Source organism: Ctenopharyngodon idella, chromosome 7 (genome assembly GCF_019924925.1).
Source record: "Ctenopharyngodon idella isolate HZGC_01 chromosome 7, HZGC01, whole genome shotgun sequence".
NCBI lineage: Eukaryota > Metazoa > Chordata > Actinopteri > Cypriniformes > Xenocyprididae > Ctenopharyngodon > Ctenopharyngodon idella.
The window spans coordinates 34,585,058-34,610,718 of NC_067226.1; the positions used below are offsets into that span (position 1 = coordinate 34,585,058).

Genomic DNA, 25,661 nt, shown 5'->3' on the forward strand with positions numbered 1-25,661 from the left:
GTTGCCAGTTGGCGGAAAACACAGCAGAAAACACGGAAGCCAGCAAACAAAGTAGGTCAGAGTGTCTACCTGACCAAAACTGTATCAGCATCCATCTAAAAAGAGTCCAGAGGTTTGTTAAAACACGGATAAAAACTCATCAACTTACAAAGGCGCATCGCCTTCCATTGTAAATTGTGCTCGCTCCTTTTCTCTGTCCTCAATCTGGCAACCAGTGTGAGTGTCGAGTCTGAGGAGGAGGGAGAGAAACAACCCTCTCCAACAAGTTAAATTTGGACTGCAGTACCTATTTCAACCACTAGCTGTCGATTTTACATACTGCATTTTGCATACATTTTCACTTCTTTATTTGCTTAATAAAAACCTACTTTAAAATATCCTGTTTATAGTGAATTTACGTTGAAAACGTGTTTATTGCTATGTTTAGCAACGCAAACCAGACACTCACACCGTGTCTACATCGGACGCGAGCGGCGCGACGCAACGCATCAAAAGACAATAGAATCCATTATAATCAGTGATATTGTCTTTACTGGATGTGGCGCGACATGACAAATTCTCAACAGTAAATGGATTCTCCGTTCTATTTCTGACGTAGTGCTTTGCAACGGCCGGATTGTCACGTTCAGTGTAGACAGCTTTTAACTGTTGTGGTGTGATGCGATGCGACAACGGTCACGTCTGGTGTAGACGTGGTGTTACAAGTAATGTGTGTGCGATGTATCTGGTTGTCATGGCAACTTCATGTGCTTGCTGCTCTCTGCGCAGATCTGTAGGTTGGGCGGGCCAAGTAGGCCTTGTAAAAAAAAAAAAAAAAAAAAAAATCCAATTAATTTCGGGTGGGTTGTGGTTCAATGAGAGATAAATCATTAATCTGTTGAAGACAGACACGGAATTCTCATGTCACAGTAAAACACAACAAAAGTCCTTCACTCTTTTACCTTCGTTTTCAACAACAATGTATATCTCTTCAGGGAAACCAATCAAAGAAAGCATATGCCTGCTAGTGGTCATTAGCCAATATAAAACACAAAGGTGAAAAAAAAAAAAAAAAAAAAAAAAAAAACTACACGAGATATTGCTTAACATGAAAGCTTAACATGACAACTAAAAATATACACAAATTTAACAGAAATTATTCTGATAAGAGTGTTTTCCAACATAATGATGGAAACATTAACATGTTAAAAGCTTAATTTTGTCACACTACATTTGCGAAGTCCACTTGTTTAAGCAGTAATGGAGGCAAAACAGATCTGAGTGGGAGCGTTTTACTGAAATAGTTTACCAGGACAAATATATATATATATATATATATATATATATATATATATATATATATATATATATACGATCTGTGGACATGCGGGCTACGTCTAAACATGCATATCTCTGATTCCAAGCCACCACAAGGCATCAAAATTCACGTTTGCTCACTAATAGGTAGCCTTTATGTTGTATTATGAAGCAGACGTGCCTGTATGCACTCACACTATTTTTTTTTTTTTTTTTTAATAAAACAAAAGCTTAACTGGGTATAGGCTATTCTCTCCCTCGCTCGCTCTCTCTCTCTCTCTCTCTCTCTCTCTCTCTATATATATATCATTATAATCAAATTCATTTAAATAAGTGTAATCTTACCTGCTACTTTAATTTCACTTTAGAATTCTAGATTTAACGACTGTAGATAAAATAACAAACGCAAAATATCTATTTTCCAGTCTATATTCGTTCAGTCAGATTTTGTGCTGCAAAACATCCATGACACTGACAGCTGTTAACTTATCCATTCTGACAGGTAATCATGACCACCTGACGTGAAATATATAAATAATTTTAATAACACAGCCATTCAAAACCTGATGGTCTATCATGTGCATGTAAAGCTATCGATGACAATCATTTTGGGCGGGAATTAATGTAAACAGATATCGAATACAGTCGTGTCTAAAGGGAATGTAAACAGACCGGCCAGAAAATCAGATATGGTCAAAAGATCGGATCTGTGCATTAAGACTTACAGTGTAACGCAGCCTCAAGTAAAAAAAGCATTTTTTGCAGTGCAGTAAATTCATTCAGTACATATTTTCATCATGCAGACACCGTCAAAGTGACAAAAAGGACAGGTTCTTTTATACAGGATCCTGTAGATGAGACTGCATTAATTCATAGGGAGTTATATTTACAGCAGGAGTGGATTGATGATTACGTCATTCAAAATTTTTCTGTTATTAAAATTGTATGTATATTTGTGTTTTAAAAACGTCACAACACAAGAATGCTGTTTGTTTATTTGAGTTGGTTTTGTTGAATTACAAGTTGCAAGATACTTTATACTCAACTTTTAGTTTTTATTTAAGAATAAACCATATTTCATTTCATTGAGACACATATATAGACACTCACAATCATTTTTTAAACAAGTCATTTATAAATATATGACTAGAAACAGGAGTGAGTAGAAGAAAGTATCCACACCACCAGAATCCCAAGATAACATGAAATCAACTGATGTGGATTGTGCTTTACTTTGATTTTCTTTTAAATAGTCAGTATGTTTTATGCCAAATCCTTGAATCATGATCTTCTAATGTCTAGTTGACTGCAAGTGTGTTTGATTGAACAGTCTGTGTTAAAAATATTGAGCCATTTTCCAGAAGAGAATGACTGCAATTTTCAAGTGTTTCATGTTTCTAAAAGCCACAGATGAAAACTCATTTTGATTTCATGGGGTCTTTAAAACATATATAGTGCACATTAGTATTTTAAAAGCATGTTACACTGATATTAAAAAGACTCTCTTCAGTTAGAGAAATTAATTTCATTGTTGCTTATATCAGACATTATCTGAAGAAAACAGAACAAAAAGTGTTTGCTAATTAAAAAAAAAAAGATAGAACAAGGCAAAGTGAAAGTGAAAGAACAGCACAAACAAATCCTTCACTCTTAATATCTGCTGCAGATGAAGTTGAGTTTGTGAGTTTCAGGAAGGCTGATCCAGCGCTGATCTCCTCCAGACTGAACTGCTCCTTTTCTCTTCTCGAGGCGGCAGTCTTCCGGTGTCGTTCCATTCCCTGGAGCCCAGTTCTGATAGCACACGATCTCTCCGCTCAACCAGAGCCACATGTTCATGCTGCAGTAGTTGTGTAAACCCAACCACACCGCCTCAGTAGACGCCTGTTTAACCACATTCATCACACGACGCTGCATCTCTTCTGAATGAACCGAGACCAGATCCGTATGATTCTGTCTGCAGTATCTCAGAGCTTCAGACCACGTCAGATTCTCTTTGATCAGAATCAGTTTATCTGGACACAAAACAAACCACAAGCAGAAACTAGAGAGAGACTGATCAAAAACAACATGCAGAACAAACACTGTGGAGGAATTTGTCATGTCAGACATGTAGTGCGAACTTTAAGATATCTGGAGGTGATGGACGGATTGTGTGTGTTTTGTGAGGATCTGCTCACCTTCATGACACACAAAAGGAAGCTGGACACTGCAAGGGACGTCATTCCATTCTCTCAGAGCAGTATCAGTGATTGCGGCACAGTTTTCATTACCTCCATTATTACTAGGTTCATTAGACCTCCAGTATCTGAATGAGGAGTTACTCTGATCTGACCACTGCCATGAGTCTCTGAACAGACCGATCCAGACATCATCAGGTTTGTGAGTATCATTACTAATGAACTGCTGAACCTGTTGATTCTCATTCTGGTTCCTCACACTGACCAGATCAATGTGATTCTGTCTGCAGTAACTCTGAGCGTCTCTCCAAATCTTCATCTGATTGACATAGACAAGTCCAGGGTTTGCTTTAAGAAAAACAATAAATAAAAAAAAGTTCATTATTCTTATGCTGTTTTATGGTTTGATGTGAACAGGAGCAGCAGTGGAAACATCAGAAACACGTGTCATTCAAAGACTGTTTCTTCAGCTGAGGATATATTGAATCTTCTCAATATCTTCAGGAATTATTTTAAAGATTTAACATTTGTGATCATCATGATGATTTTAAAAAGTAGCATAATAATTTTGGTAATAGCGACACCTACAGGTGAACAGAATGAGTAGTGTTAGTTTAAACCTGTCATCAGGGTGGAAAGAGTACTGAAAAAATATAATCAAGTAAAATTAACATTATTTTCCACAAAATGTAGTGTGAGTAGAGTAAAACAGTATCTTATTTAAAAGTACTTATGATGAAGTGAGAACTGAGCTGTGGATTCGACCCGCTTATAAAAACACTGTACACTGTAATTAAAAATGAAGAAAACAGTGTAAATACTGTAATTCACAGTATCTCTGATTGTTTGTAAAAGAGAATGAAGAATATCATCCAGCAGTAAAACTTTGACTGACAACTTTTTTATATAAAATTTAAACAACACAAAGATTATTACAGAGATGAAAAGAAGATAAAGTCATAATATATTAAAATAAATTGATTTAAAATCAGTAGATCATTATTAAGTTCTTAATAAACACTGAGAGATCTGTTGTTGAACATAAAATATCAAAAAAAAAATAAAAATAAAAATAAATAAATAAATAAACACCAGAGGTGGGTTTAAAAAGAGAGAAATAAAGCCAATTTATATTGAAAATGGTGCCAGTTTTATCGTTAAAGAAATGAGAATCAATACCTCACCTAATGCACATTGCACTAGATAAGATAGTGAGCGAACACAAACTACACTGTAATTCCATCCAGTGAATGAAAACTGCCAAGAAAAAAATATAATTACAGAAGTGAATCTGCTCCATTGCTGCACAAATCACTCCTGAAATTGCTGTGATTGATAGTGATAACTGTAGCAACAGACGGACAAAACATTTGTCAGAATAGAGCGGTGCATTAAGTGCTGCAGTGTAAATGAAGATTAATAGACCTGCAGCAACACAGAGGAGAAGAGGAAAACAAGTCTGTGTTGTCTGAGTGCTTCAGCAGCTTTAAAGATCATTTTTAAAGAGCTCTTTTTATTTCACATCCTTTTTAAAGCAATGTTTAAAAATCTGCCTATTTAATGTTTTTAATTAAATCTAAAAATATTTGAAAGTGTTTAATGCATTATTCAGTTATTATCATGAATCATTTGTTATTATCGAAATTTTATAATGAATCCAAAAGCAAAATATGAAAAGAACTACTGTCACATTTCCACCCACTGCTGTTTTCTTCCACTCCCCACCAGAGGTCTACTGTTCACCATTAAGACCTTTTCATTGCACACACCCAGTCACTTCACTCTGGACTACATTTCCCACAATTCCCCAGCTAGGCACTAATCACACACATCTGTTTCCCATCAGTGACTCTTTATAAGCTGCACGTCTTTGTTTTCCACTAGAGGACAAAAATTGTCCACTAAACTAAAGCATATGCCATTCATTTTCCATATCTCCTTGAATGACAATGAGAAATGCCAAGGCGTCTAAGCTTACGATACTCCTACATCCTGCGTCATACATCGTGTCACGGGTTACTCATTTGGCGCAAGTCAACTTGCGCATTCTGCGCGCGGTCGTCTACCGGAATCTCCTTATTCGAATTTATAATGTTTTCTATATGGATATTTTTCTAACAAAAACACATCCCTTCACTTCAAAAGGCCTTTATTAACCCCCTGGAGCCATATGGACTACTTTTTTTATGGATGGATGCATTTTTTCTGTCTTCAGAATATATAAACCTTGGAGGACTAAGGATATTTTTAAATATATCTCAGATTGTGTTCATCTGAAAGAAGATTGTCATATAAACCTAGGATGGCTTGAGGGTGAGTAAACCATGGGATAATTTTCATTTTTGGGTTGCAAGGATGGATTTTACCAAGACTGAATTCAAGATTCCTATCCTGTAATAAAACAATAAAACTCTCTAATCTGAAGAAAGGATCTGCGAGAAAGAGCGCAGGACAACACCTGGCTCGACCTCCCCCCCCCCCCCCCCCCCCCCCCATGCTGAGTTCCTGACGCTTCACACCCTCTCCTTCCCCTTTAGGCCATGCGAGTCTCACACATCTGTTATCTTATCTGTTTTAAGTGACCTCAATGTAAATATTTCTGGTGCAGCTGGTAAGATGGTTTCACTCCCACATCAATAGAACAGTTCTCCTGTTCTCCTGGTGTGGGAGATGCCCCAATAAAGATCTTTATTAACCATTTGTTTTGATCACCAAAACCAGGCGTGTGACCCTTTGGGGCACGAGAAAAGGTCCAACAAAAGCTGCATAAATATTTGGGTGCTAAATGTTTACAGTCCTTTTGTTAAGACTTGGGGTATTTAAAGGGATTTGGCAAACCACTCAAGGAAGAATCTGCATTCAGAACTTCCCGCACAATTGCTGTGTGTATCTCTCTCTATTTGCCAGGTATGCTGACTCTTTGAAATTCTTTTTAATATTTTGTTTTGAATTGTACTTTGTATTTTATGCTGATCGGTTGTATGATGTATTCTTTTAATTCTTTAATTGATGTTTTATCCTGCCTGGCAAAAACAATAAATGTTATTCTTGATTTATTCTGCATTATTCTTAATTCATTATTTCTAGTAGATTAAAGCGAAGGTATTAGTGCAAATCTGTGTTCAGGATAGATCATACGGAAGGTTTAATAGATGGAGCAAAGGGCACACCAATTAAGTCCATTTTCGATTTCTGACTATCGCTGCCTTAAATAAGTTGCAGTTTTCGCAAATATATAAAAACTATGCTTTTTGTTACGAGTAAGCAGAGCACGACCGACTTAAAGGTAGATATTTACCCTGCATCCAATGTCTAAGTTTGTGTTCGAGAAGAGCAAGTGACTTTTCTAAAGCGATACCGGGACCGCAGAGAACGAATAATTGAAAGCGTAAGATCATCAGAAAAATGTAAGATCCAAATTAAAGCACAATTAATCTTATGAGTAGCTGTTACATCGGAAAAATTGTGAAACTAAGAGTCATTTATAATTGGAGTCAGAATAAATTATTCACAAAGTCAGAATTGAATTAGAAATCAAAGTTGTATTAAGTTGAGATGATTTTTACAAACGTGCCAGAGGACGTACACGCGAAATACCTTCGACCAGACCGCTAGATGCCATCGTTGGGCTAGTGGGTGGAACCTTACAGGGTGAACTATCCCTTTAACATGTACACATATTTCAAGAATTAGTCTGATTCAGGGGAATCATATAAGGCCAATCCTGACTGAAGAGAGGAGGAGCTGGGGATGGAGGAGGGTAATTAGCTTCTTAGAAATGCAATAGCTGCTGATAATACTGAGGAGCTTATATATGGATGCTGTGATAGGCGTCATATTCCTATAGGTAGACGTGAGTCACCTGGGAGTCAGCTGATGAGAGCCTGACTGAAGTGACCTGCCAGAACTGACGCTAACGCTGGATCTATAGAGGTAAAAAATTAATTTGTGTTTAAAAATTCAATTAGTAAGCTACATGTGTTTAAAACAGTATTTGAAAACATATATTGTCTGGGGTCTGAACATCCATGTGCACCAGACAAAAGACCCCGATTGCACAGACCTCCACGATTGAAGATAAAAGAGTTCAGATTAATTTGCTGCATTTTTCAGATATCTGAAAAGGAGGAATATTGATGATGTGAGTAATAATACATCTCTGATCTGTTTTACTCATTTGGAATACAGTGAGTCAATTAATTCATTTACATTAATTATTATTTTTGGCACCCATAAGGGGTTTGTGGTAGTTTTGTAATCTGGCTTAAAATCTAATTGACAACTCTGTGTACAGGCCAGACTTCCGGGTTAAGCATGGCGTGAGTAGGCGCACACAAGTGTAGCTTCCAACTTCTTTCCTTCATTTGGTCGCTATTTTTTCGATATAAGTTCAAAACAGTCGATTATCTGGCAGCTGATATTACATGAAATCAAGGTGGAACACAAATGACGAGTAGAAAGCAACTTTGGAATAAAACTGGCGACAGAGACGGTGAAGCTTCTTCGAGCAAGACCAACGAAATGGCACCACTGCCTGAGGGCAAACGGCTTTACCTGAAGATCTCGAAAAACTCTGGTCAGCGCTCCTTTCTGACATGACGCGAGTAGTTCACTCACTTTTAAAAACAGCTGGCTGGCGCACTGTCACCTGTGAACGCGACATTGGAACAAGTTAAATCATATTACAAAGCTCATGACGAACGACTTCGCAAGGTTGAAGACGGGCTAAATGATTACAGTGACAGGCTGGCGAATGTCGAGGTTTCAATGGATGCGCTACGGAAAGAGACCGTGTTTCTGAAGGAAAAGCTGGACGATCTCGAGAATTGCTCATGGAGATCTAACATGAGAGTGGTGGGCATCCCTGAAAAGCTGGAAGGATCAGACCCGATTAAATTTATGACAGATTTTTTTGAGGAAGTGCTGGGGAAGGACTTTTTCACGAGTCCTCTTGTTCTTTCTCCTGCACACCGAGTCGGACCCAATCCAACTAACGATGCAAGGGTCAAGCAGACCAAACCCAGAGTGTTTCTGGTTCTTTTCCACTTTTTCCAGGATAAGCATCGTATCCTCAGATTCAGCAGGCAACAGCGGGAGTTGCTCTTTCGTGGACACAGAGTGTTTTTCCACGAGGATTTCAGTGCTGAACTAGGGAAAAAGCGAGCTGTGTTTAAAGATGTGAAGTCTCGGCTCTACGAGAAGGGAGTCTGATTCGGTCTTTTGTACCCTGCAAGGCTCCGCATTACTCATGAAGGGAAAACACACCTCTTTGGCACGCCAGAGGAAGCCAATGAGTTCTACCGTACTCACTGGGTTGAAGAATAATGCGCATAGATGTTCCTTTCTCTCCCTCGGGTAAGAAATAAAAAACTTTGTTAGTTTTATATCGTATGTGTGAAACCCGAGGCTGAACTGGACTTATGGGAATAATTGTACACTCCATTTTGACTTTAATTTTTATTATTATTATTATTATTATTATTATTATTATTTTTCAAGCCGGATAACATATTCAAATGTTGACAATTTTTGTTTCTGAACTTCTTTTATAAGGGGGCTACACCCACATTGTATATGACTCCATTTGTTGTTAGTTCGCATACTTTGGAAGTCTTTTCATTAATCTTTGTTTTATCTGCGATCATCCTCAGTTGGAGAATTAGATCTAGGTATTATAATGTTCTTTTCCTGTTTCGTTTGCGGGGTGGGAGGGGTGGCCGGCAGCATTGTTTACCTCTGGTTTCTAGGTCTGGTATTTATTTTTTGTCATTTAAAAATGTATGGTTACAATTAGCTTCAGTTTGGAACCCCTGCATGCTTCTAATTTTTATATCACTCAGATAATATAGGTGATGATAACGGAGGTCATCCTCAGAGGCTGATGACATGGAATGTCAGGGGATTAAACGGTCCTGTTAAAAGAGCTAAAGTTTTCTCCCATCTTAAATCTTTCAAACCAGATATATTGTTTTTACAAGAAACACATTTAAGACCAGAAGATCACAATAGAATTCGCAAGATATGGGTTAGTCAAATTTTTCATTCTAAATTTAACAGCAGATCAATTTTTTTTAATTAATAACAGAATACAATTTATACCTTCTGACACAATCTGTGACCCTAATGGTCATTACATTATTGTCTCTGGATCTCTCTTTCAAGTGCCAGTGGTTTTATTTAATGTTTATGCTCCCAATTGGGATGATGTTCAGTTTGCAAATAGTCTCCTATCATTAATTCCCAAGCTTAATACACATCATTTGTTATTTGCTGGTGATTTTAAATGTGTTTTCGATCCTCAGCTTGACAGGTACAGCACTAGTAGTAATGTTTCTGATATGGCAAAGGCTTTTTCTCTATGTATGCAACAGAACGGCAGTGTGGATCCTTGGAGATTCTTAAACCCAATAACTAGGCAATTCTCCTTTTATTCCCATGTCCATCACTCCTTTTCCAGACTAGACTATTTTTTTTATAGACAACTTGTTTATATCAATGGTTAAGAAAGTTGACTACTCGGCTATAGTTATTTCCGATCATGCGCCTGTGGTGCTGGACCTGCATTTCCCTTCAAACATCAGGGAATGCCCACTCTGGGCATTTAATCCATTACTACTGTCTAACGATAAATTCTGTAACTTTGTCTCAACTAATATAGACACGTTTCTGGAATTCAATAAAACGGATACAGTGTCTTACTCCTTACTTTGGGAGACTTTGAAAGCTTACTTGAGGGGCCAAATATTATCTCATACATTATATGCTAATAAAGAATGTAAGAAGGAACTGCAAGCACTCTCACAATCCATATTAGATTAAGACAGACAATATTCTGAATCGCCTACAGCCGAATTACGTAAAAAAAGAGTGGACTTGCAGACAAAGTTTAATTTTTTATCCACTACTCATGCAGAGCAATTGATAATGAGGACATGTGGTATTTACTATGAGTATGGAGACAAATCAAGTCGGCTCTTGGCTCACCAGTTGAAACGTCAGGCTGCCTCCCATCTTATTTCCCAGATAAAGGACTCCAATCAAACCTTAACTAGCAACCTAGAAGAAATTAACAAAACTTTTAAAATCTTTTACTCTTCATTATATACTTCTGAATTCCCTTCAGATCCAACGGATATGGAAAATTTCTTAGATAATTTAGATATTCCCACCCTGCAATCAGATAAGGTGGTTGTTACAGTACAGAAGGGACAGAGACTGTAAGATGGCAGAGATGGTAGTTTATTGAGACAACAGCAGAGTAAACAGACGTGCAGGTGAGTATCAAGTGACTTGGCAGGTGAATGGTGAGATGAGGATGAATTATACTGTCCTTTTGTGTTGAATAGATGGAGATCCAGGAAGACGATGGAGGATGAACAACGCAGATGACTGGAGACACTCACACACAGACTGGGAACACGAGGAGAGACTTGGAGACGCTGGAGACAGGTAAGTAGATCGCTGGGAGTCCTTGAGGTAAGCATGTAGGTATGTCTAGATGCGAATGAGACCGGACAGTGACTGAGTGTGTGTGAGCGTCTTTAGTAGTGGAGGTGATGAGCGTGCTGATGAGGTGTAGGTGCGTGTGATCAGTATTCCGGAGATGGAGTGCGCTGTGATTGGTGGTTGTTGGAGACTGGCGTGTCTGTGACAGTACCCCCCCCTCCACGGCCTGCTCCTGAGGGCCGAGGACCCCGGTGTCGTGGTGGCTGTCCTCTTCCACGTGGGGCAGGTCTGTTGGGATGGGCTGCGTGGAAGGTGTGAAGCAGGTTGGGATCGAGTATGTCGTTTCTGGGAACCCAAGAGCGCTCCTCAGGGCCGTAGCCTTCCCAGTCCTCTAGGTATTCTAGTTGACCACCACGGTGCCGGGAGTCCAAGATCTCATGCACCTCGTAGGCTGCACCTTCGTCCAGGATGCGTGGAAGGGGGGTTTGGCTGCTGCTACGCCAGGCTCTGTGGAGAGAGGAACAGAAGGGTGGTGAGGTTTCAGGAGAGATACGTGGAATGTGGAGTGAATGCGGTATTGAGGTGGAAGCTGGAGCTGGTACGTGACCGGGTTGACCTGCTTGGTGATGGTGAATGGGCCAATGAACCTGGGACTCAGCTTCCGGCAGGGCAGACGCAGCCTGATGTCCCTGGTTGACAGCAAGACCAGTCCAGGTTGGTAGGCAGGGGCGTTGGATCGGTGAAGGTCGGCTGCCATCCTGCGTCTGCGCAGGGCCCGTTGAAGCTGGTGATGTGCCGAGTCCCAGACCCTCTCGCTCTCTCGGAACCAGTAGTCGACAGATGGAACGTCTGATGGTTCCCCTGACCAGGGGAACAGTGGGGGTTGGTAACCGAGCACGCACTGGAACGGGGTGAGTCCAGTAGATGGTTGGCGCAGGGAATTTTGTGTGTATTCGGCTCAACCCAGGTACTGGTTCCAAGAGTCCTGGTGGCCGTGACAGAAGGTACGGAGGAAGCGACCGATCTCCTGGATCTTCCTTTCCGTCTGCCCGTTTGACTGGGGATGGTAGCCGGATGTCAGACTGACAGTCACACCTAGGAGCGAGAAGAATGCTCTCCATACACATCCTCTATCAGAAACGATGTCTTCAGGGATACCGTAGTATCTGAATACATGGTTAAACATGAGTTCAGTGGTTTGCATAGCAGTGGGTAGTCCAGTTAGAGGGATCAGATGCACGGACTTGGAGAATCTGTCCACTATGACGAGGATACAGGTATAGTTATTGGAGACTGGGAGATCTGTGATAAGTCGACTCCTAGGTGTGACCAGGGTCGGTTTGGAACGGGCAGAAGAAGAAGCTTGCCGGCTGGAAGGTGGCGAGGGCTCTTCGAGATGGCGCATTCCTTGCATCCCTGCACGTACCTTCTGATGCCATGTTCAGTCACCAGAAGCATTCCTTCAGCAACGAGAGGGTTTCATTGACCCCCAGGTGGCCAGTGCCTAGTGACGTGTGGGCAGTGTGGATGAGTGGAGTGCGCCGTGCTCTGGTGATGTACTGCAAGCCCGGTGGGCAACTTGACGGAGTGTTGGCGGAGGCACTGGAGGAGGGCAAGGTCTCAGACCAGGAGATAGGGCTGACGATGACGATGAGGGTTTCAGGAAGGATGGATTCTGGTTCCTCGGGTCTTTCCTCTGGAGCGTGCAAACGTGACAGGGCATCGGCTTTGACGTTCTTGGCGCCGGGACGGTAGGAGATGGTGAAATTAAAGCGGGTGAAGAACAATGCCCAGCGTGCTTGCCTGGGATTTAGTCTCTTTGCAGCTCGAAGGTACTCAAGGTTTTTATGGTCGGTAAGTACGAGGAAGGGGTGTTTGGCTCCCTCCAACCAATGCCTCCACCCTTCTAGGGCCAGCTTGATGGTGAGTAGCTCCCTGTTGCCAATGTAGTAGTTGACCTCCGCTGGGTTGAGCTTGCGGGAGAAGAAGGCGCATGGATGGAGTCTACTTGGTGTCCCCTGCTGCTGAGACTTGGTGAAGACAGTGGCACCACGGAGATGTTCCAGGGCAGCTGGGACGAGAGGAAGGGGGTAACGGAATTTTACGGTGATGTTATTGAGGGCTCTGTAATCAATGCAAGGCCGCAAGCCTCCGTCCTTTTTTGCCACGAAGAAGAAACTCGAAGCAGCAGGGGAAGTAGACGGGCGGATGTAACATTGCGCCAGGGCCTCTTTGATGTATTCCTCCATGGCCTTCTCCTCCGAGATGAACAGGGGATAGTTCTTTCCCCTGGGCACTGACTCACCCGGAAGCAGGTCGATGGCGCAGTCCCATGGCCGGTGTGGAGGCAGCTTGGAAGCTCGCTGAGGGCAGAAGACGTCGCTGAAGGGGGTGTAACACGGAGGTACATCCACAGAGCGTTTCTCGATGGGGCTCTCGATGGACGTGGCACAGACAGAGAGGTGTTCAGGACGAGGAGACGGAGGAACTGGGAGCTCCGAGAAACAGCTGGTGAAACAGGTGTCGCCCCACTTCAGGATCTCACCGGTCTTCCAGGAGATGACTGGATTGTGCTGCTCCAACCAGGGACGCCCTAGTATCACGTCAGCGGTGGATTCCTCCAGAACCAGCAGATGTAATTGCTCCGTGTGGAGGATACCCACTTGCAACTGGATGGGCCCGACGCACCAACGAACAGATTTTCTGCTGAGAGGTTTCCCGGTCACTGAGTGGATCTGGTAGGTAGACGGCGTGGCTGTGGTCTTGAGCTTGAGTTGACGGCAGAGGGCGCCGGAGATGAAGTTGCCTGCTGACCCAGAATCGAGGAGTGCAACCACTGGAAGGGAAATGTCAGCAGCAGTAAGATTTACAACAGTGGTGAGTGATTTCATCTTACTTATTGAGGGAATGATGGCACTCACCTTGGGTCGAGGAGGACGAATTGGGCATGTGGAAATTACATGCCCAGGAGAAGCACAGTAAATACATAGATTCTGGGTCAGCCGCCTCTGCCGTTCTGTAGCAGTGAGCTGGGTATTTTCCAAAAGCATGGGTTCGTGGGCTGGTTCTGGAGGGCTGACGGACTCTGGTGAGCGGGGAGTGATGTTGAATAGCGACTGGCCCTGGTGTTCTTCGAGACACGACTGTATACGAGTGGCGAAGCGGATGGAGAGTTGGATAAACTGTTCGAGCCCGATGGAATCCTTGTATGCAGCGAGATGCAACCGCACTCGAGGGTCCAGACCTTGACGGTAGGTGGTAATCAGAGCCTGCTCATTCCAGCCATTTGAAGCAGCTAGCGTTCTGAATTGCAAAGCATAATCATTCACAGACATTGATCCCTGTTTTAAATTATACAGTTTCTCACCAATAGAGGAGTCAGTTGCAGGCTTTCCGAAGACCTCCCGGAAATGGGCGACGAAACCAGAGTAAGATCGAGTGATTGGATTATTCTGGGACCAAATGGAATCAGCCCATTGCAGTGCTTTGCCTTGTAACTGTGAAATTATGAACGCTACCTTCGAAGTATCCGTGGGGTAATAGTGCGGTTGCATCTCCAGGATCAGCGCGCACTGCAGGAGGAATCCGCTACAATCCTCCGCCGATCCAGAGTAGGGCGCTGGTTTGGCCATGGGACTGGCGTGCATGGGCGGTGAAGGAGTGGTGGCTGTGTTGAAGGACGTGATCGCTGGTGGAGGTGAAGGAGGGTTGACGGTGAGTGCTCGACACAGGGCGTCAACGAGCTCCTGAAAGGGATCCGGATGGCTCATGCTGTTGTCTTACGGTCTTGGTCCGGTCTTCTGTTACAGTACAGAAGGGACAGAGACTGTAGATGGCAGAGATGGTAGTTTATTGAGACAACAGCAGAGTAAACAGACATGCAGGTGAGTATCAAGTGACTTGGCAGGTGAATGGTGAGATGAGGATGAATTATACTGTCCTTTTGTGTTGAATAGATAGAGATCCGGGAAGACGATGGAGGATGAACAACGCAGATGACTGGAGACACTCACACACAGACTGGGAACACGAGGAGAGACTTGGAAACGCTGGAGACAGGTAAGTAAATCGCTGGGAGTCCTTGAGGTAAGCATGTAGGTATGTCTAGATGCAAACGAGACCGGACAGTGACTGAGTGTGTGTGAGCGTCTTTAGTAGTGGAGGTGATGAGCATGCTGATGAGGTGCAGGTGCGTGTGATCAGTATTCCGGAAATGGAGTGCGCTGTGATTGGTGGGTGTTGGAGCCTGGCGTGTCTGTGACAGTGGTAGATTTAGAACATGACCTTGAGATTGAAGAAATCAGTAGGGCCATTATGGCAATGAAGAGTGTGAAGTCTCCGGGCCTTGATGGGTATCCTATAGATTTTTATAAAAAAATTAGGGAGAAACTTGCGCCAATTCTTCTTCATGTTTTTAAGGAATCATTGGAGGCAGGCTCCCTGCCTCCAACTTTTTTGCAAGCGTCCATTTCACTCCTCCTTAAAGATAAAGATCCTACCCAGTGTGAATCATATCGCCCCATATCTCTTTTAAATACTGACATTAAAATATTAGCTAAAGTGTTAGCATTTTGTTTAGAACGTGTCCTTCCCTCAATAATTTCAGACGATCAAACGGGATTCATTAAAGGTCGCCAATCTTTTTCTAATATTCATAGACTTGCTAACATAATGTATCTTTCTGATCCTTCTCCGCACCCAGAGGTAGTTATTTCCTTGGATGCGGAGAAGGCGTGTGATCGAATTGAATGGCCATATTTGTTTGCTGTCTTAAAAAAAGTTTGGTTTTGGTAATATTTTTATGTCTTGGGTTAAATTATTATATAAGTCCCCTTCAGCTTCTATTCGGACCAATTATTCCTGATCAGACTTTTTTCCATTAACACGTGGGACTCGTCAGGGATGCCCACTGTCCCCATTCCTTTTTGCCATTGTGATTGAGCCTCTTTCAATAGCTTTGAAAACAACAACAGCGTTCCAAGGAATTAAGCGAGGGGTTATTGAACATCGTGTGTCTTTATACGCCGATGACCTTTTGCTTTACATCAGTGACCCCATATCTAGTTGTCCTTTAATTATATCATTATTAGGTCATTTTGGTACTTTTTCGGGATACAAATTAAATTTCCAAAAAAGTGAAGGTTTCCCCATTAATAATTTGGCCTTACAAGTCAAGTCAAGTCACCTTTATTTATATAGCGCTTTTTACAATGTAGATTGTGTCAAAGCAGCTTTACATTGATAACTGGTACATTGTTTGGCTGCACAGCAGCTCTTAAAGAATAGTGTCAATGCAGGCAGATCAAAAGCACTGTTGAATATCAAATGTCAAGTCAAGTGTCCCCAACTAAGCAAGCCAGAGGCGACAGCGGCAAGGAACCCAAACTCCATCAGGTGACATCAGGTGGCAGACAAGTGGCAAATTGGTGTTAAAATGGAGAAAAAAACCTTGGGAGAAACCAGGCTTAGTCGGGGTGCCAGTTCTCCTCTGGCCAACAGTGCTTTGTTACAATTCAGGTTGCTATCATAAGTCCAATAGGATCGCAACATTACAAATTGTTACAAATTCAACAAGAATCATTACCCTTCCGTTTTTCTCTTGATGGGTTTAAATACCCTGGAATTCATATGACGCGCATCTTTTCTTCTTAGTTTGAAGCCAATTATAAAGCTCAGTTAAAAGAAGTAAAGGCAGAGTTGGAAAGGTGGCATAGGCTTCCCCTTACTTTAGCCGGAAGAATACATTCAGTGAAAATGACAATTCTTCCCATGTTCCTTTATTTGTTTCAGTCCCTACCAGTTTTTTTGCCCAAATCTTTTTTCCATTCAATCAACCAATCCATATCATTAATTTGGGAAAATATGATCCCCAGGGTTAACAAACATATTCTTCAAAGGACCCACGATTTACATCAGCATCGGTTTTGGGTCCTATTTACAAAAATCATTTATTCCCTCCCTCTACACTGGACTCATCATTTAGACAATGGGTAGTTTCCGGGTTGATATGTATTAAAGATTTATATACTGAAGGTTTATTCAACAGTTTTGAGAACCTCTGCAGATTGTATGACCTCCCACAAAACCACTTTTTTTAGATATCTTCAGATTCGCAATTTTGTTAAAAATATTCCCATCCTTCCCTGACCTTCCTCCTACCTCATCCTTAGATAATCTTACTCTCAATTTTTTATAATGAAGGATTGATTTCACTTTTATACTCCCAGCTCATGTCTTTGAAAGAGTACAATCTGGATAAAATTAAATCCAGATGGGAAGATGAATTGGGCATTGAGCTATCTGAAGCTTTTTGGAGGGAGGCGCTTAAAAAGGAGATGCAGGTATTATATGCAGGTTATGTTGGAAATCCCCTACTTCTCCTTCTGTGACAGACTGGCTGGAAGATGTTATGTTCTTTTTAAAATTAAAGAAGATCAAATTTACATTAAGGGGATCTGTGGTCAGGTTTTACTCAAAATGGGAACCCATTTTGTCATATTTTAAAAATTTGAAAGAATTACCCAGTTGTTAATTTTTACTCTCCATATATGTATCTTTCTCTTTACCTTTTTTGTGATGCTGTATTTGATGTTTTGACCTCAGTGTAATTTGTCTCACAGAATGGCTATTTTTTTTTTTTTTTCTTCTTTCTTTTATTTATTCATACTGTAATACTATTATTGTAATAATAATATTATCATCATCACTATATAGTGGTATGCATGGGTCCATGCCTTGAAAAGATGTCAGACATTGTGCTATTTTATTGTAGCTAAGCTGTCTAGGGAAGGGATAGGATTGGGTGGGTGGGGTGTTGTTGTTATATTTAAAATAGAAGGAAGTTAAATGGATCTTTGATTGTTTTAATGTATGTTGTTTTACTCCTTCAATAAAAATTCTAATTGACCTACTGGACAAAGAGAATATCTGCAAACAGTAAAACCACGTCTTTCAAAAATATAAACTTAATAACACATCATGTAAACTATAAAATGAGATCAGTGAATCTGGTCACTCGATGTTGAATATGCTACTATCAACACATGACTAACATCACTTGACTGCATTTTCTTTTGGCTTTTCTTGACAAATGCACTTTTAAAACACACAATCAGATAAAGTGATGTTGAAAAGTCAAGGGTCAAGAGCCCAACAAAAGCAAACACTGTTCACCACAATGGTGACTTCAAATGGATCCATTATTTTCAATAAAATGTCAACATCTAAACCTCTGATAATTCTCAAATGAGAACTTATTCAGACATATGACAGAAATAAAGTCAAACTAATAGTAATACATGAAGCTGGTAATTCTGTTTGTAGAGTTGTTTAATCCTCTGCTGAAATCTTGAGAGAATTAATGCCTTTTATCTTCTATTTACATGCACACCAGTAAGCTGATAACTCACAAATATCAGCTTACTGAAATAGCCAGTTTTCCCAGTTTAAATGCAAACCAGTAAACTGACAACACAAGTAAACCTTGTTTACATGACTGTATTAATAAATCGGGTTATTGCCCTGAAGTGACGTCAAAAAATAATCATTTGCGTATCTGACTCTGTATTCCATATGTTATGTCAGTTGTGATGTTAAATAAAGCTTGCAACATGTCAGCGAGAAATGTACAACTCATATATTATTCTCTCATGCAGTTACAGATGCAGCGTTTTGACTGAACCACTTCTACTTCTGCCGCACAAGAGATGAGAACACATTTTTACAATTTTCTGGGTCTGAAAGAGTCTGCGTGAAAGATTTTATGTTGGTCTCAGCATTGAAGGAAGGTAGACAGAGGGTCTTTTGTCCTCTGTTGAAGCTGTATTCTATACTATAACATCTGGTTTTCTTTATGAACCTGAACCATTTCCTTATAAGGACCAAGGCTCTGCTAGGATTGAATGGGGAGACATGGAATGGTCCCTGCCTTTTGTATTGCAAGTATGGGAGAGGGTCTTCTTGGATCCCCAGGAAGGCATGGGTACCTGACCGGGAGATGACCATATTTAGACTTGTTTTTCTATATGTATCACATTCCTATACCATGAGCTATATGATGTATTCTCTCTCTCATTGGTTAAATCATTCAATTGCCAATTAAGAGGACTGGGATGAGGCACGCCTCTGGAGCAATAATCTAACACTGCGTTTGTGATATATTTCCTTGTTCACTTTCTGTAAAACGCTCGTTCTGTCTGAATGCATTTAAATCTGCACTAAGGATGCGTTTCTGTCACGTATCACACATGAACACTTCAATAAGCCAACAGAAAGCAGGTTAATGCATTTACATGCCACACAAAATCAGGGTAAGAGGTAAAAAACTGTTCCGACCAGTTTATGCTTAAGCCGTTTATGACCTTACTCTGATAAAATAAAACGGTTTACCGCGTTTACATGACCACATTAGTTGTTGGCTTATTCTGCATAATCGGCTTAAGAACGTGCATGTAAACACACTCAGTGTCTGGATTCACTCTCTGAAGTGGACTATATCAGTAAACTAGTGTAGAGAATAGTGAATAGGGTTTGATTTGGAACACAACCTCTGAGTTTCAATTCTGAAAACTGATAAAAGGCTACTTATATAGGCTACTGCAATAGGCTACTTTATCAAAATCAACAAATGTTGCTCAGATCACATTGTTTTCTATGGTATATTACGGTTTTAATGGAAAACGGTATGCTACTGTTAGTCTTTTTTTTTTTTTTTTTTTTTACATCACAGTTTTACAGTGTACTTAGTGTCCTTAAACAAAAGTAAAATTACTACATTTGTTAATGTTAAAACTATGTAATCTAAATGGATGGAAATTTTATATGCATTTTAAATACATAAATCTCAATTTTCTTTTTTTGAGCATATGCATCTAAATGTCTTTTTTTTCAGTTTTTCACGATGTCTATATGAGTTGGTGGTGCTGACCCTTTGTGAAGAAGATATTAAACATTAAGGTGTAAGGTTGAAATATCCAAAGATATTTTAAAATGAACAAAGACATTTGCTTTGCATTTTTGTTTTTTTTTCCCTCCCCACCAAGTTTTTTTTTTTTTTTTTTTCACCATGCGGTTCAGGGCTTCCGTATGTTTTGAGTAGTAATTAAAAAAAAAAAAAAAAATGGATGGCATCCGACATCTGCATATGTCACGCCTCAAGTTATGTCAAGCAGCATGAACTCTCAACCCTCTAATGCACGCACAGGTGACAGTTGGTCTGAAGCATTAGTCTACAGTTTAAACATTTAAAATATTTGGTATTTTTCTTACAAACACTTATTGTTTCAATTCAGAAGACATTGATTCATCAAGTGTTGTAAATCTGTTTTGAAATAAGTTGTTTTTCAAATAAAGGTTTCCAGATGATGTCAGATTGTGTGTAGGCTATACATGTGTTTTTATTGTACTTACCCTCTAACTACATGAAACAAGAGTGTAACAAGCACCACTTTAATTTACAGCCCGCAGATGTCATACTTACCCTGTAACCACATGGAGCAAGAGTATATTTCCCCTGTGTTAAAAAAATTTGCAATAGTGTAGTTTTACTTGCCTTGAAACAGCTCAATCAGTGCACTTTTGCAATAAAAACAAAATACTGTATACATGCACTGAAATGTAGCCTACTCCGTAAGTTTTTAAAAAACCTTTATGTATTTGTACACTATTATTACAAAAAGGTGTGCAGTGCACTTTCTCGCTAAATTGCTCCCAAACGTAAGATTGTTGTCTAACATACTTACTCTACTTACACTATTATGATAGATTGTTGTCTATCATAATAGTATAAGTACCCCGCGGTTACACTAGACTTTGAACGTGCAAAATCTCTTCGGATGCTGTAACGGTCGTGATATGACGTCACGGTCTACAGCATCTTTTTTATAAACATGAATTCAACACATAACTTAAAGTAATACATTCAAAATGTAAAAATATAGAACCTACTCGACTTTACTGCAAAAATATAATTCTTTTAATTCAGCCAAGAGGTCATGCCATGACGAATCAATCTTCTACTGGTCGCACGTCTTCACATGATGCGAATTCGCAGGTCAGAGTTCACCAAACTTGAACTTTGGAACGCAGCGAAATGCAAATTTTTTCACACAAGCTTGCGTTTCCGGTCTGACGCATTCGCATGCGTTTGAATGGAAGTCAAAGGAACGAAAAATGCAGTGTGACCGTACCTTTAGTTCTAAAATACTTACAGTATAAATAATTTGTTATTTTCCTGGTGGTTCATTGCCAAGACTTTACATATTGTTCCCCTATACTTACGCATACTTACTTTATAGGTACACTATAATTACCAGAAGTTACACTTTAAATACGTCGTAATTACGCAGTACTTCCAGGGCTGTAATCTAAAGTGTTACTGTTTTTTCTAATCAGAAGTGAATGTTCTGGAGTCATTATATTTGGTATATGGTGTATCTATAAATTAATGGTTGTAATTTTAAATAGCTGAACTCACTGTTGTTGCAGATGAAATTACGAGTATAATTACACGACCCATCATGCCATTGTCCATTCTTTATCACAGCACACCTCTCTTCTCCGTTATTTGGTTGTGTAGGTTCCCAGTTCTGATAGAGCGCAGGATCACCTGAAGACCACTGCCATTTATCAACACCCGTCTTCTGCAGCCCAATCCAGACATACTCACGACCTGAATCATTCACACTCTTCTTCACCTCGTTCATGTCGTTCATGTTGTCAATGGTGGCCAGATCTGTGTAATTCTCTCTGCAGTATCTCTGAGCTTCAGTCCAATTCTTCTTCACGTTTATAAAGTGATACTGACGCTGAACACATTCAGATACGGAGCAGAGAGCTGTGAAAGAGAGGGTTTGATTTAATGCTTTTCATAACAGAGTCAAACCTGATGAAACTATAAACCATAAATAAAACAACAAACACACTCACCAATGAGAAGAAGAATGAAATATAGAGTTTGCTCCATTTCTGAGGAAGAAACACATTGAAAAACTCAGATAATCCCATATTCATCTTGGAGTAAAACATGATCATGTCATTTAAAAAATAGCAGAAAAACAAAATTCACAATCATTCAGACAATATTAACATCTCAAAATCTAGTTGTGTTTGAAGAATGAACATGTGAGTTGTTCTTACTTTAGAGGTCGTGTGTTTCTGTCCTGAGTCTGATGTTTCTGTCTGCAGCTTTAAACAGTGTGATCATTATATCTGCTCTCATCCCTCATTCATCATCACATCATTTGTTTATTTCTCAAAAACCCACATATCATATTCACTTCCTCTATATTTGTGTATTTGTCCACCTCTGTCCCTTTATTTGCATGTTGGCGTCTGTGTCAGTCAGTATTAGTCTATATTAATATGGACCTCAATCAAACAATTATATGAACATTCTCAATTTATATTTTAACATTCACAAATAAACAGCTGCTTTAATGATATTTCTGGACTGCATAACTCGTGTTTCATCCCTCTCATCTTCATGTACGGGACTGTCCACCCACACTTACACTTCACCATTTTTCTACTTACATGACATTTTTTCTTGCATTCAAGTGTTCAAGTGTTCAAGTGAAGACCACAAGTGTATGTAGAACGTTTGATCACCCAACGGGACACACTTACAGTGTTGTTAAAATGTTCAAGGATGAAAATCAACAAAGACCTTTGCTTTCCTGTTTCAACCCCCTCCAGGATGTATGTACATCAGGGCTAATTGTGACTGTCACACCTTTAGTACAGTGGGGGAAGATGTAATCTGCTGATTGGTCAATTTGAATGTCTCACATTTGGGTTTCAGTCACATGGTCAAGGAAGGGATAAAAGAAGATTGTAACTGTTGTCTCTTTTTCTTGAGGTCTGCTCTTTGCTTCTCTTTTATCTATTTAAAGCGTAACCATATAGCCAGATATTGTCATTAAACCCTTTCAATTACAAATGATGTGTTAACATGTTTTGATTCAGTATTAACTTTGAAGTGTCACCTGTTGCTACCTCTCTCTAGTTATCTCTAGTGGTCAAGACTGCAAGTGTGGGTATTTGGACAGGCCTCACGTTTGTGTTTCTCTGTTTCGGGACACTTTCTGTTCTGTTTCTGTTTGAACTGAACAATGAGGGTTGAGTTCATCAGTGAAGACAGGTGACACTGGTTACTCTTAAAAGCTCTGTTTGAGGCTCCAGTCAAAGAGAAAGAAATGTGTGTTCACATTGAACAGATGGTCAACCAGTGGCAGCATTTCACAAAATCCTAGTGTATATGGTGTGATTCCTTCTGGCGATACAACAATGACATTCCCAAGTAATCATATTATATCTAAACAAAATGTGGACAAAAATCCACCATACTAAAAGAATGCAATCGTAATGCACAGACTTAACAATATGAATCAATGCAAATTATGAAACAGTCCTATAAACCTACAACGTGTCCTAACTAAACGCCCTCTTAAGTAAGAACAACTCACATGTTCATTCTTCAAACACAGCTAGACTTTGAGATGTTAATATTGTCTGTATGATTGTGAATTTTGAATTACATAATCATGTTTTACTTCAAGGTGAATGTGGGATTATTTGAGTTTTTAATACATGTGAATTCTACATTACCAACAAGACTTCCAGCAGCAACTAGTTATTTTGTAGGATCTTCTAACTCATCATTCACACAAAAAGAAGCTTAAAACTACAGCATCATTACGACACAAACAGACATCAAGAATCAGCATATGAATCTCAACAGTGCTGACAATAAAACAAAGACAAACTCTGAACATCACAAAACAGGCTACAAAAAGCCACAACAAAAACAACAGCAAAAATAAAAGCAAATGAAGAAAGTAGTAACACCATTCAGTTGCATAATCTATTCATGCTGCAATGCATGCTGGGACTTTTGTACTATGGTGGCACCCAGCATGCATTGCGGCATTTAACTTTTTGTTGATTGTCACCATTATTGAGATTCATACGATGATTTGTGATGTCTGTGTGTGTCTGAATGATGCAGGAGCTCAAATTCCTGTAAAACCAAACAACTGCTATAATCAACAATAATAAAAAAATAATAATAGTTACACCACATAGACTTAAACCAATGATTAGACTCTGGATTAAATCTGGTTAGTAAGTGGAGTTGTTTAGTCCTCTTCTGCTGAGATCTTGAGAGATTTACTCCCGGTTTCATAGACAAGGCTTAAGCTAGTCCTAGACTAAAATGCTTGTTTGAGCTGTTTTAACTGAAGATAACTTGTACACCAGTGTTTTTTTTTTTTTTTTTTCTAGTGTAAGTTTATAAAAGCAAAAGCCTAATCCTGGTTTAGCCTAAACCCTGTCTGTGAAACCGGGCCTTAATATCTTCATTTATCGTCAGTTGATTTCATCTAAGGCTGTGGCTGAAGTCAGTTGTAGTTCTTGTGTTTCTCTTGTTCATCTTTCCTTCAGTGATTCTGCTTCTTAACAGCACGTTCATCACTAATGTTCAATTATCACTTAATTATTTAATTAGCTGTAACACTGCTTCAGTGTTAGCTTTTAACACTCTGTAGAGAGGATCCCAGGAGACACAGAGCAGTGTTATTTAACACCGGGGATTTTGCTGTGATAAGGAAATACAATATACATGGTTTTGGAAATTGATATTGGTATTGTTGTTTACCTGTTTCAATGTTGTTATTGCTTGCTTTTAAGTTAAGGCCATACTCTAAAAAATGCTGGGTTAAATATGGACAAACCCAGGAATTGGGTTGTTTTCACCCAGCCGTTTTTTTCAACCAATTTTGGGTTTATTTTAAGCCAGCCATGTAGTAATATAGTAAACAGCATGTTTTTGCTCACCCACATATTTTTAGCTGAAACTTCACAGACACATGACCAGACCAGCGACTTATATTACATCTTGTGGAAGAGGGCATAATAGGTGCCTTTTAACCCAACCTGCTGGGTTTGTCCATATTTAACCCATCTTGGGTTGTTTTTAACCCAGCATTTTTTTAGAGTGCATATTTGCCCTGGAGACCTACACACAGGTGCGGGGGGAAGTGCAGACGGGTGCGGAGGTCTCCAGGGCGGGTCTAGGAGCTCGGGCCGTCATGGCGGGTCAGGAGCCTCGGGCGGCCGTGACGGGTCAGGAGCCTCGGGATGCCATGGCGGGTCAGAGGCCGTGGGTGGCCATGGCGGTTCCTGAGCCCCACCCACATGTGTCCCACCCACATGTTCCCCACCCACATGTTCCCCACCCACGGGTGTTAATTTTTTTCAGGGTTTTAGGGGGGGCAGGAAGGGCTTGTGGAATGTGGAATGGAGTGGGCTTGCGGGCTGGAGCGGGCTCGTGGGCTGCTGGAGCGGGTTCGTGGGCTCCTGGAGCAGGCTCGTTGGATGCTGGAGCAGGCTCGCCGGTTGCTGGAGTGGGCTCGTGGACAGCTGGAGCAGGCTCTTGGAGACTAGGAGCAAGATCATGGAGACTAGGAGCAAGATCGTGGAGACTTAAAGCAGGCTCATGGAGAATAGGAGCGACTGGTTCCACCCAAAGTCAATGAGCCAATCGTCCTCTCTTGGTGAGGGCTCAGGCTTGGCGGCAGACTTCACTGGAGGCTCTGGCGAGGCAGCGGCCATTTTCTCAGGCCGTCTGGGCCTAGTGGTGGTCCTCCTTTTGGGCGGCTTGGACTTTGGGTCAGGCAGGACCACATGGGCAGACCCACTGGAGGGATACGTGGAGGAAACTGGCTGAGGTTGAACTGACCAGGC

General features: G+C 40.6%; 1 protein-coding gene across 1 annotated transcript; it reads right to left on the reverse strand.

Annotated features, from left to right (window-relative positions):
- Positions 1–2,407: 2,407 nt before the first annotated feature.
- On the reverse strand, positions 2,408–21,883 carry LOC127516166 (C-type mannose receptor 2-like). Its single transcript, XM_051900537.1, has 4 exons — positions 21,846–21,883; positions 21,394–21,753; positions 3,474–3,821; positions 2,408–3,308 (listed from the first exon to the last, which is right to left on the reverse strand). The coding sequence occupies exons 1-4, from the start codon at positions 21,880–21,882 to the stop codon at positions 2,947–2,949; spliced, it is 1,107 nt and encodes a 368-aa protein (XP_051756497.1). The 5' UTR covers position 21,883; the 3' UTR covers positions 2,408–2,946.
- Between the last annotated feature and the right edge of the window lie 3,778 nt (positions 21,884–25,661).